General features: G+C 42.1%; 1 protein-coding gene across 1 annotated transcript in view; it reads left to right on the top strand.

Annotated features, from left to right (window-relative positions):
• The window catches only part of ITGA8 (integrin subunit alpha 8), a 242,237-nt gene that overhangs the window by 40,968 nt on the left and 187,926 nt on the right, over window positions 1-13,343 (top strand). The window contains exons 4-6 of the mRNA XM_075552439.1: window positions 689-812; window positions 7,942-8,003; window positions 9,140-9,185. Coding sequence (XP_075408554.1) covers window positions 689-812; window positions 7,942-8,003; window positions 9,140-9,185 — 232 coding nt within the window. The remainder of the gene's footprint in view (window positions 1-688; window positions 813-7,941; window positions 8,004-9,139; window positions 9,186-13,343) is intronic.

Genomic DNA, 13,343 nt, shown 5'->3' with positions numbered 1-13,343 from the left:
TAAAACTGATTTTATAAAAAATTCACTGGGACCAGAGAGAACCTTCCCAGGTGACACCACTGGGTGCACTAACTCAGAGCAAGTTGCTTGATGCTCGCCTAGCAGGGAAAATACGTACTACAAAAGCTCCACCTAGCAGACACAGTTTTTTCCCATTTTGGGGGAAATATATATATATATACATATATATATATCACAATCTCTAAAAGGTGTCAATAATCCAAGTGTCCATCAGTATACAAATAGAAAAATAAAATGTAACATATCCACACAATGGAATATTACACAGCCATAATGAGAAATGAAGTTCTGATACATGCTATGATTTGGATGAACCTTAAAAATATGCTTAATGATATAAGACTACAAGAAGGACAACTAGCGTGTGATTCCAATTATATGATGTATCTAGAATAGGCAGACGCAGAGGCAAGTTTAAGAGTAGTTACCAGGGTCTGGGAGAAAGGGAGTATAGAGAAAGCGGCTTGTGGATTTGAGCTTCCATTTAGGTGACCAAAAAAAAAAATGTGGAAAGGGATAGTGGGATGGTTGTACAGCGTAGTGAATGAATTTAATGTCCCTGAAGAAATGGTTAAAATGAAAACCTTTTTATTATCTATAGTCTACCATAATAAAAAAGTGTATGTAGATATATTTATATGTATGTACTGTCTTTGATGTTCAATAGGCCTGTGCCCCTTTGTATCATTGGAGAACTCTTAAACCGACACCAGAAATGGATCCAGTCGGCACTTGCTATGTTGCCATTCAGAATTTCAGTTCGTATGCCGAGTATTCTCCTTGCCGGAACAGTAAGTTGTTTTTATTTCTTGAAATGGAAAATTAACTCAAGAGCTTTTCTACTGTCAACAGGAATGCTGTTGAGCTGAAAGCACCAGTGAGTGATAAATTCTGGCATGACATGGACAAGGAGATGCAGGTCAAGATTGATAGTTTTCAGAATGTCTAGCTGTGACAGGAAGGCAAGCTCCCAGAACTTTGCTGATTCTCCTCCAGGTTTTAGAAAATTTGTGTGCTCAGATATTTTGTGGTGCAATTTATGAGTTTCTTATTTCAGCCAAGAGTCACAGTTGCTGCTTAGAATTCCCACACTGTGATCTAGATCACAGAATGCCAACTGTCCATTTGTTAATTTAGGCCTTGTGTTCATGAACTTCTTCTACCTGAGGTCACTTTCAATTTGCGTTTTCTGAGTAGCCTGTATGCTCAATAGCTGTTGCTTTCTTTAGAAACTGTGTACTCCTACAATCTGAATGATAAGATTTTTCTGTGTTTAATCCACATTCTTCAAAAAGAAATAGGTTCAAGTTTCATTTGGCACTTCTAGGGATCCTCAGTGAAGCATCCATTAAAGCAAATTTCTGAGTGCCATCTCTGAGGCATTTGAACACCTCACCTCTGTGAAGAGTTCAAAGGCTTTGAGATAAGATTTTAAATTTTGATTTAATTTACCCATAGCTCTTTCTTATGCTGTTCCCATTTCCTATGTGCAATATAAATCATTGGAACCTGTTGACAAGTGGCCAATGGATTTTTATACTTATTCGAGATCATTTCCAAGACCCCATGCAGACAACACATATTGAGAAAGGCCATTCCAATGACTGATTCCAGGTTACTGATCTTTTAAAGCTCAGTGCCAAGTTAATTCATAGAATGTTATGTATGCTTTCCCCATTGAATATGGATATAGTTAGAATTCAAGAAAAATGAGACAAGGTAATGGGAAATATCAGAAATGGAGCAAAGGAGATAAGGTTTGCGTGAAAGTTATTTAGATAGTTGACAAAGAGGCCACTGATAGTCAGAGACCCAAGGGGTGGGGGTAGAACAATGTAACTGATGGTTTGGGTGGGTGTTTTGGCAAGGAGATTATGACTCTGTGTAAAAATTCCAAAGTCAATCCAACACTGTTTAACATCCTGACAAAGGTTGGGCAAAGAGTCAGTGAAGCCAGTATTTTATTTTGCATCGTCCTTTGTAGATAGTGACATTCAATGGGGTGGTCATTCAACACACGGTTCCTGGGCTCATTGAACACGAACTAGTCTGTGTTCGAGAAGTTAAGTACAGAACAACAGCGAACAAATCCCTGTCAGTGACTATCACGCATTCTAGGATACAGTCTGACAACCAAGAGGAAAATAAATTGGTTCGCAATATAATGTCAGGTATGGAAATGAAAATATCGAGATAAGGTAGTGAAGAGGGAGGCCGTGGAGTTGGGTGGGGGAGGTATTTGAACCATATGACAGGAAACACTGCTTTTAGGAAAAGACACTTGGAGAAGAGACCCAGAGGTGGGAAGGGAAGGGGATATTCAGGCAGATAACAGTCCCAAAGAGGCTTATTTTGCATCCGGTTCCATTCAAGGTGCAGTGTCCCAGGATAGGTAAGGCGTAGTATCATTATACTTAAGATAAAAGTACATGTAAAGCAGGGAAATCACCAGTAACAGCTTAGCTTTATTCAGACAGTGAGCGGCAGGACTGTGGTTCAGGAGTGATCTTGACCCAGCCATTTATTGGCCTAACGTGCCATGATTCCCAGGATTTTCAAAAGATGCTTGCTCACAACAGGCAATGCCTGTGCCTCAAAAGACAAGCTTATGCTTCATGTTCTTCCTGCCTGCACTAGACAGCATGTTTTCCCACCAGCACAGAGCCTGCTGAGCACGTGAAACTTGTCACTGCTTCTTGTTCTGCCTTCCTTGTCTAATGGCCTGTGTGATCTGAAAGCACCAGTTAAGATGTAGCTTGTGGACTCAGGGCAAAAGTTGCCGAGTGCATTAGGAGCACCAGCTAAAATATAGAAGCTATGTTGAGTTAAAAGTAAATCATTAAGTATCAAGGAGGGTGTGTGTGTTAGGCAGGGTTCTCTAGAGAAACAAAGCCAGGACACTTATGATTACATATATATAAAATTATATATTATATAATTTATATTCATTGAGAAGGAATATAACAAATAATTAGTCCATACAGCAGTACAGAGGTTTCAATTAAGATTACTTCCCTGAAACAGGTAATATAATGGAAGTCTTTCAATTCACGTGGGCTGCTGGGTCCAATGTCAATGAAGCAGACAGCAGAGTCCTCCCTGTGGCAAGGAAGCAGAGTCTGCCCACAGGCAGCAAGCAGCAGGATGGGTCACCAACAGTCAGTAGCTCGGGAGCTTAGCAAAGCGGGTCTGGATGTAATATTGAACATAAGCAATGCAAGGTGGCAGATCCACCAGCAGCCTCAAGCTCAAGCAACGTACACACCAGCAGCTTGGTGAAGAAGACCTCAAAGGAGCTTCAAGCTCTAGCACACCACCCACAGGTTGGCTTGGCCCACAGGTGTTGTAGCTCACAGGTTGCAGCAGACAACTAGCTAAAGTAGCAAGCTCTGATCACCAGAGAGGAAGGGAGGTGGGGGCGGGGTGGGGGCGGTGGCGGGCCTTGCTGAGTCATTTACCTCTTTGCCCTCCACTCAAACTGCAGTCTGATTAATCCCACATGTTCCTGTTGGCCAGGTTGGCCAGTATTTTCGGACTTTCTATGTCTAGGTAAAAGAAGCGCTTATCCAAAGTAAAGTGGTATTTCTGGAGGAGCTGCAGGACCGCTAAATACATTTACCCAGTGCTCTTTCAACTCCACTGAACACTCATGGTTTCTCACATTCTCAAAGTTGCTTTCTCTCTCTCACTACCAGAATTTTCCTCCTCAAATAATCCAAGGAGCAGACTTCCTGCCATGTCTAAGGACTTCACAGTTCATTGACACAAAGCCAGCCTGTTCTTGAACATGTGGCCAATATCACAGGGCAGGAACATCAACAATATTAATTTCAAAAGAGAATCTAAAGGCATGCTTGGTGACAATGTTGCCCCACGAAGCCACAGTGTCCCTGATACTGTGAGCAGTTGAGGAGTCAATCTATTCATTCCCACTAATGATATGCATATAGCTCTGTGGTCATTCATAAATCAGGCCAGGATGATTCAGACACAACCTTCCATTCAATTCTGGAAGCTGACCCGCCATGCCGCAGCTGGATCGGCAGGATTCCCAGGCGCCCTGAGCTTACTCCGGGTCCTGCATGGGAAATTCACAGATGTGCTGAGGTCCCAGGAAGAAAGATTCCCTCAGCACTCACCAACTATATTACAAAGAAAAAAACTACTTGGTAAAAGAAAGAACTCCGTGCTTTATTATAGTTGCCCCTTAATACTTAACCTTGGTTGTTATCTCCCTGAAGAAAAGAAGCATTTGTTTGCAATCTTTCAGTTTCTTGTTTTGAAGCAAAATCAGGCCAAAGAATGGTCACATTTTTCCCTTTTGAATAATTTATAATATTTAGAGTGAGCAGTCTGAGTTGATTAAAAAATTAAGGCTTGTGTGTTTTTAAATGATCAATTTTGCAGGTTACACATATGTGCTCATGTGCTAAACTGGCACCATACATATTTCTGTGTGCACATAAATATTTACACACATGAGCCAAGCCTCCACGTGGACATTGAGGCTATCCAGAGAACTTTGTGGAATTCATACCTACTCACTGCCATCAAGTAGACAGAGTGAACACTGAGCGGTCTCAAACTGCTGACCTTGCAGTTTGACCTCACTATGCCACCAGGACTCCTAAAAATCCTAATTAGAAAGCCCAAACCCTAGCTACAAATAAGGAACAAAAATTTTTTTTTTAAAAGCATGAAGATGGATAATATTGAAAAACTCAAGGGAGCATCAGGGAAGAATGGGTGACAACGGTGCTAAAATCTACACCCAGCAGGGAAATAGCAGAGGGCACCCTAAGGAAGGCCGGATCCATCTCAAACAGCTTCTCAAGCAAACACATGCCCAGCCTGTAAAGGTTCCCTCTGGTGAAGGGCATTTCCTTTCCTGCCCTCCTGTTTTCGTTTCCAGGCAAGAATACCCCATATGAAAAGAGTTCTTGCTTACCTGTTTATATCTCATTGTAGAATAACTCAGTTTCTCTCTGCGGGTATTACCTTGGAGAATTTGTGGGCCAGTGTCTTTCTGCGTGCCCTCCAGTTGATGCCAATTCACTGACCCTGGGGGCACCAGAGACTGTAACTCTTTTGGGGAGTAGAACGTTCTATCCTTTTCCTCAGGGGGACTGGTGGTTTCGAACTGCCAAACTTGCGCTTCAAAGCCCAATGTGTAACCGAGTATGACACCAGGGTCCCTAACAGTATTCCTAGAACCTTAGAATCTAAGCATGGATTTATTAGGTGACCTCAAAATCTCTAGGGAGTCCAGGGTCAATGTTTGTTTAAATTTTTATTTATTTATTTTATTATTTTTTTAAATTTAATAAATAATTTTATTGGGGGCTCTTACAGCTCTTATAGTCACCAATACATCATTGTGTCAAGCACATTTGTACATGTCACCATCATCATTGTCAAAACATTTTCTTTCTACTGGAGCCCTTGATATCAGCTCCTCTTTTGTACCCCTCCCTCCCCCAACCTCCCACCCTCGTGAAGCCTTGATGATTTATAAATTATTTTAATTTTCATATTGTACACCATCTGCTGTCTCCTTTCCCCCCATACTTTTGTTGTTCATCCTCCTGGGGTTGTACCTTGATTGTTGCTATCAGTTCCCCTTTCCCCCCTTTTCCTTCCCACCTTCCCTCTACTCGCATGGTATCGCTACTCTCATTATTGGTCCTGAGGGGTTTATCTGTCCTGGATCCTGTGTGTCAAGAGCTCTCATCTGTACCAGTGTACGTGCTCTGGTCTAGCCAGATTTGTAAGATAGAACTGGGGTCATGAGGGGGGTGAGGAAGCATTAAAGAACTAGAGGAATGTTGTTGGTGGTACTATACTGTACCCTAGGTGGCTAATCCCTTCCTTGTGACCATTCTGTGAGGGGATATGCATATGTCTACAGATGGGCTTTGCGTCTCTATTCTGAACCCCCTTGTTTGGGGTCTTCTGGTGCCTGATAGCATGGACACCTCATGATCACCGGGGCTGGTGTGCTTCTTCCATGTTGGCTTTATTGCTTCCCTGCTAGATGGCTGCTTGTTTAACTTCAAACCTTTCAGACTGGGGTCAATGTTGAGTTAATAGTTGAACCGCTATGTTTAAGGTCAGTGATTCAAACTCACCAGCTCTTCCTCTGGAAAAGAGGAGGTTATCTACTTCCTTAAAGATTGACACATAGCCTCGGAAACCATACATAGGGTGGTGATGAGTCAGAATGGACTCGATGGCAGCGGGGTTTATTGGACATTCAGTTAGTGAGCTCTAATGGATTGAATTAAAAATAAACCATCAGGAATTATCTCTTTTTGAGCACAGTCATTACAATATCCTCAAGAGACCGAGCATCACAGGAAATGAGTAATTAAAAGTGATCTTCCTTGAATGGGGGCGAGTGCAGATTGGGGACCCAAAGCCCATCTGTAGGCAACTGGACAGCCCCTTACAGAAGGGTCACAGGGAGGAGCTGAGCCAGTCTGGGTGCAGTGTAACAACAATGAAACATACAACTTTCCTCTAGTTCTTAAATGCTTCCTCCCCACCACTATGATAATCCCAATTCTACCTTACAAATCTGGCTGGACCAGAGGATGTACACTGGTACAGATAGGAACTGCAAACACAGGGAATCCAGGACAGATGATCCCTTCAGGACCAGTGGTGTGAGTGGCGATACTGGGAGGGTGGAGGGAAGGTGGGGTGGAAAGGGGGAACCAACTACAAGGATCTACATATAAACCCCTCCCGGCGGACAGACAACAGAAAAGTGGGTTCGACAGTGTAAGATATGACAAAATAATAATTTGTAAATTATCAAGGGTTGATAAGGGAGGGAGGAACGGGAAGGGGGGATGAGGAGGTGATACCAAGGGCTCAAGCAGAAAGCAAATGTTTTGAAAATGATGATGGCAACAAATGTACAAATGTGCTTTGTACAAGGGATGTATGTATGGATTGTGATTAGAGTTGCATGAGCCCCCAATAAAATGATTTTTTTTAAATGATCTTCCTCTTAACTGACCTCGAGTTTCGGTCAAGTTGAGCTTGACCCATTGTGCCTCCTTATGTGTCAGAGTAGATCTGTACTCCACGGGCTTTTCCATGGTTGCATTTTTGGAAGGAGATCACCAGGTCTTTCTTCCAAGGTACTTCAAGGTGGATTCCTACCTGTAATCTTTCAGTTAGCACCGAGCGTGGAAATTACACCAGCCAAGGGCTCTAACTCCCAAGTGAAAAAAAAAAACAACAAGCAAACCTCACTGCCACGGAATCATCCCTGAGCCTCGGTGGGGTAATGAGTTATGTGTCCGCTGCTAATCAGACAGTAGTTCGAAACCACCAGCCGCAGCACAAGAGAGAGATGAGGCCTTCTACTCCTGTACAGATTTATAGTCTTGAAAACTCGCAGGGGCAGTTCTACTCTGTCCTCAAGGGTCACTCTGAGTCCTTAACAGGACACTCTGAGTTATAAAATGGACACCCCCACCCTCCTCCCCCGGCAGAGCCTGTGGCAGAAAGTGTCCAGTCCACACAGGTGATGACATAGGGGGTTTCCTTTCTTGAGCCATTTCCTGTTAAGAGGTCCTGTCTGCCTTCATCCAGAGAGAGCAGGCAGAGCACAGGCCCATCACTGTACTTGGAGAACTGGGAATGTAGTTGACAGATGGAAATGTTGCTTCTTCAAACCCAATGCAATGACTCCAAGGTGCATGATTCCTATTGATTGGGTCCTGGTGGTTGGAAAAATTGATTGTGACATGTTTAGTAAGTGGTTGGGAGTGAATTTTGAAGATCAATAGAAAGCACACGTCCACCCTGTAAATTTTAGAAGTCTAAGGAGAAATGCACTGAATTGGTTAGTAAAGTATATCTTGGGAAGGATGGCAGTATAATATGTATGCATTCTGCTCATTCTAGGCAATGCGGATCCTGAAGGCCAGGGCTACTGTCAAGCAGGATTTAGTTTGGATTTTTATAAGGTAATTTTTTTAATCTTCTGATTTTTGTGTAATATATTTATAATATTTGTCTATTTGATTTTTTTACAGATTGCTTCTTATACTTCCTACCCCAGCCACTTCCAGGAACAGCAAAAGAAACATTTAAACACATATAGAGTCAGTTTCCTTGTTTATTGTTTTAGTTTTTATTTTCATTTTATTTCTAACTAAAGTAACACTAATATATGCACATAGTAACCTATTAAATAGTACAGAAATACATGTGAGAAAAGGCATATATTCTTCTTCCCACCCATCCATTCTTAAATGACACTTATTAAAACTCACTGAAGAAATGTTTCTAAAGAGATCACAAGAATTATAAATTGGTTTATCTCTTACACCAAATTGAATTAATATTATAGTGAAAACTCATATGCTCTTTCATGAAATTAAAAACAGAGGGGGCCTCATAAAGACTATAGGGCAGAGATTCATCGCTATATGAACATTTCATCAACTATGAGCTTGTCGCATACTCTCCATCCTTGTCTGCTCTTGTTTTGTTTTCTTCCCATCGACAGTTCAAGAGGCTGGATATGGAACATGGGACCATAAGTGGAAGAGAGAATGTTTCTGTCTGCAAGTCTGGAGTTTTTGTTCTCTCTCCTGGGAAAGGAGTTGGTTGCAGATGTACGGGAAGGAAAAAAAGAAAGGCATTATTGTGAACTTGAGATAAATTGGAACCGAATTTCTTTTATTGCAAAAGACCGTGTCCACTAAATTACAGAGCATTAAAGATGAAGATGCTTTGTTTACCTGAGGCAGTGCCAAAAATATCTAGGGGAGAATACAACTGCCCTAAGTAGAGTCAAATTAAACTCATTTGAGATGATATCACACGAAATCACTTAAAGCAAAAAAAAGGGGGGGGGGAAGGAAATAATTCACCTGCAAAACTCAGAATATAGGAAAATGCAACAAAACACACATTGGCTCTAGGATGGAACAGAGCTGCCCCTGTGGGTTTTCAAGGCTGTAAATCTTTATGAGAGCGGGCTGTCTATAGGAGTCTTTGAGTTAAAAAAATGATTTTTTTATGTATAACAAATTGTTGGAGTGATGCTTATTAACAATTGTTTATCATCTTTTTTTTTTTTTTTTTTTTTTTGCAGAATGGCGATCTCATAGTAGGAGGACCAGGAAGTTTTTATTGGCAAGGTATGTTCTATTAGCAGAGAAGACATCCATGCGACTGACAGGGAGATGAAGCAGAAGTAATGTGAAACTTTTCATTCCATTAATTTTATATCCGCAGTTATTGCTTTTCCAGGAAACAAAGCATTATTTCAGTTCATGTTTTGTTATGAAAATAACTCTTTAAAAAAACCATTCAGATAGTGCTTTTAAAAAATCATTTTATTGGGGACTCATACAACTCATCACAATCCATACATCCATCCATTGTGTCAAGCACATTTGTACATTTGTTGCCCTCATCATTCTCAGAACATTTGTTTTCTACTAGAGCCCTTGGTATCAGCTCCTCATTTTCCCCCTCCCTCCCTACTCCCTACCTCATGAACCCTTGATAATTTATAAATGATTATTATTCTGTCATATCTTACACTGTCCGACGTCTCCCCTCACCCACTTTTCTGTTGTCCATCCCCCAGAGAGGAGGTTATATGTAGATCCTTGTAATCAGTTCCCTCTTTCTACCCCACCTTCTCTTCACCCTCCCGGCATCACCACTCTCAGCACTGGTCCTGAAGGAGTCATCTATCCTGGATTCCCTGTGTTTCCAGTTCCTATCTGTACCAGAGTACATCCTCTGATGTAGCAGGATTTGTAAGGTAGAATTGGGATCATGATAGTGAGTGGTGGTGGAGGGGGGTGTGTTAGGGTGGGCAGGGGTGGGGAGGAAGCATTTAAGAACTAGAGGAAAGTTGTATGTTCCATCGTTGTTACACTGTATCCTGACCCGCTGGTCTCCTCCCCATGATCTTTCTGTAAGGGGATGTCCAGTTACCTACAGATGGGCTTCGGGTCCCCTCTCCACACTCTCCCTCATTCAGAATGATATGATTTTTTTGTTCTTTGATGCCTGATACCTGATCCTACTGACACCTCATAATCACACAAGCTGGTGTGCTTCTTCCATGTGGGCTTTGTTGCTTTTCAGCTAGATGGCCACTTGTTTATCTTCAAGCCTTTAAAATATAGCCTTCAATCCCCAGACGCTATATCTTTTGATAGCCAGGCACCATCAGCTTTCTTCACCACATTTGCTTATGTACCTTTGTCTTCAGCGATTGTATTGGGAAGGTGAGCATCATGGAATGCCAGGTTAATAGAACAAAGTGTTCTTGCATTGAGGGAGTATTTGAGTAAAAACTCATTGTCCATCTGCTACCTTAATACTAAATCTATAAATATATGCACATAGATTTATTTCCCCATTGTCATATATAAATATATTTACATATGTACATGCCTGTATTTAGACCTCTATAAATGTCCTTTGCCTCCTAGTTGTTGCCTCCATTTCCTTTTACTTTCTTCTTGTCCCACTATCATGCTCAGCCTTCATTTGGGTTTCAGTAATTCCTCTCAGTTACATTGTATTTGTTTAAGCCCTACCAGGCCTCCTACAAACTCCTTGCCACTGATTTTGGATCACTTGTTGTTCCCTTGTCCCTGGGTTTGTTAACATCCACTTAATTTCCCCTGCCTCCCCCTCTCCCATGTCTCCCTAGAGCCATTGGTCCCGTTGTTTTCTCCTCCAGATTGTTTATCCCACCTATCTTATCTAGATAGAAATGCAGAGATAATAATATGCACAAATAACAGGCAGAGCAAAACAAAGCAACAGATGAAAACAACAAAACCACAGATAAAAAAGAAGAAGAAGAAGAAGAAAAGCCTGTAAATAGTTCAAGGTCTTTTTGTTGACTTTTAGGAGTATTTTCCGGTAAAGTCTGGTGAGGTGCCACACCATGGCCCCACAGTCTAATTTTACTATTCCCTGGGGACTTCTGTTCCACTTGCTGTTCTTTTGCACACCCTTAGTGGTTGTCTCAGGTCAGATAAGGCACAATTCCCACACTATGTCTCCTTTGTTGTCTCCCATAGCACCATGGGCCTGGGAGGGACATTCTGTCGCATAGTGGGGTCTGCCCTTTGGTTCTTTCTGTGCTTTGGTTACTATGAGCAGAATTGTTGTTCTCAGGGCTTGGTGGGCCAGGATGTGTTCCACTCTCTCTTCCTCCCCCTTCATTTGCTCCTGTGTGCTCTGATCAGACATGTCTCTCTCCCCGAGCTGTAGCTTCAGTGCTGTCCTCTGAAGTGAATTCTTCTGCAGGGATGGGGGCTGTCCACGTAGTTGGGATTGGGGCCGGCCTCTCAGACCACTCTATTGATTCCCTGCTTCATGCCAGTATGCTGCATTCATGTCTTGGAGCACCCAGTTGAAGTCTGGTCCCTCTTTCCCTGTGGAGATATAAACATCACCCTCCCCTTGGTTGGGGTAGTGCCCTGTTACCCCACTACCCATGTCTTTTTTTTCTCCCCCTCCCACTCCTTTTTAGTTGGCTACCATATGTATCCCTGGATTTGGTCTGGTCCCTGCCATACTACCTGTACCACACCCCAGGAATGTTTGTGTACAATAGCTTTTTTTCCCTATGCCCCCTTTTCATTTTTTTATCTTCCCTCAGCAGACTCATGTTGTACTTATCTTTTTGTGCTTGGCTTACTTCACTTAGCATAACTTCCTCCAGTTCTTCCCATGCAGTGATGTGCTTCATGTGGTTATCTCTATTTTTTTAGCGATGTGTGGTACTCCTTGTATGGATGTACCACAGTTTCTAATTCATTCTTCTGTTGATGGAAATGTGGGTTGTTTCCAACTCCTTGCAATAATGAAGTGTGCCGCACTGAATATTGGAGCACAGATGTCTGGCTGTAATTTGTTATTTGCCTCTTCTGGGTATATGTCCAGTAAGGGGGTTGGGGTTGCTGGGTCATATGGTAGCTCGATTTCCACCTGTTTTAGATATCACCAAATTGATTTCTATAGTGGCTATACATACCTACTGGTCCCTCCGCAGTGAAGGAGAGTTCCTATCTCACCACAGCCCCTCCAACACTTGTTGCTTTCTGATTTTTTAAATTGGGCTATCTTTAAGGGTGTTAGGTGGTATCTGATTGTTGTTTAAATTTGCATTTCTCTTGTGGCTAATGATCGGGAATATTTTCCCATCAGATAGTGTTTTCTAAGGACATGCCAGGCCTTGTTTTAAATGCTGAGGATTCAATAATGAGTAAAAGAAGGCTTTGTGTCTACCTTCACCTTCACAGAGGTTAGTCTCATGCATACAAGTGGTCACTGAATATTCAGGCAAGTCCTAGAGAAAGAAAAGTCAACCATGATACAGATTTGAAAGAGAAGCTTGCTGGTGGGGCCATGAGAGTAGACTGGGGTGGCTGCATGCAATGACCTTGAACAAGGGTGGAGCTGAATCACAATGAGTGCTCTGTCTATAGAGACATAAACTGGCCCAGGCCAGCATCAGTCCAGGGGAGTACAGAAGTGCCAAGGACAACTAGTTAGGAAATAAGCAACCCCGAACTGAGATTGGAACCATAAGTTAACAGTAACTAGGCAAATAGGTTAGAGACTGTGTGCAAATACCCGTTAGAAAGTGGTGCAGCATGGGTGAGAATGGAGAAAGGCAGCATGCCCAGTAGTTGAGGAAGCAAGGGAAGGCAGGAGTGGCCTGATGGACCATGCAGGCCGGCCAACCCTCCCAAGACTAATCTGTATCCCACAACCAATGGAGAATTACTAGTGGATTTTTCAACATTTTAAAGGATGGCTTTTGCTTGCGTAAGACTTTGCTCTTTGTCCTGAGGATAATGGGAAATGCTTGGAGAAGTCTCTGCATGGGGTACCATGATTAAATTTATGTTTTGTAAGAAGTACTTTGGCTGTGATATGAACATGGAGATGAGTTTGGAGATGTTGAGAAGTACAGGTGTTTTCCTGGTAGTATTTAAATGTCCAGGCTAAGCTCGCAGCAGATACATAGACTGAAATAAGTATTTGGTCACCTTCCTATTGGTTAGAAGTTCTAGGTATGACCAGAGTAAATACAGAGTAAAGAGTAAATACAAGAAATGTAGACTGAGTTTTGCCGATAAAGCTGTGGACAGAGATAGAAGAGGATAGGATTTGAGAGAGATGAATGATTGCAGAAGGCTGACTTTTCTTATAAGACAAGAAATCTGATCGTGTTTAAATGCCAATGGGACAGATTTATGCTCAAATTTTATATGAAAGTAATATGGAGTTGAATGACAATATATGTAATCGGG

This window comes from Tenrec ecaudatus, chromosome 6 (assembly GCF_050624435.1).
Source record: "Tenrec ecaudatus isolate mTenEca1 chromosome 6, mTenEca1.hap1, whole genome shotgun sequence".
Classification (NCBI taxonomy): Eukaryota; Metazoa; Chordata; class Mammalia; order Afrosoricida; family Tenrecidae; genus Tenrec; species Tenrec ecaudatus.
This window is presented reverse-complemented; position numbering and strand designations above follow the sequence as displayed.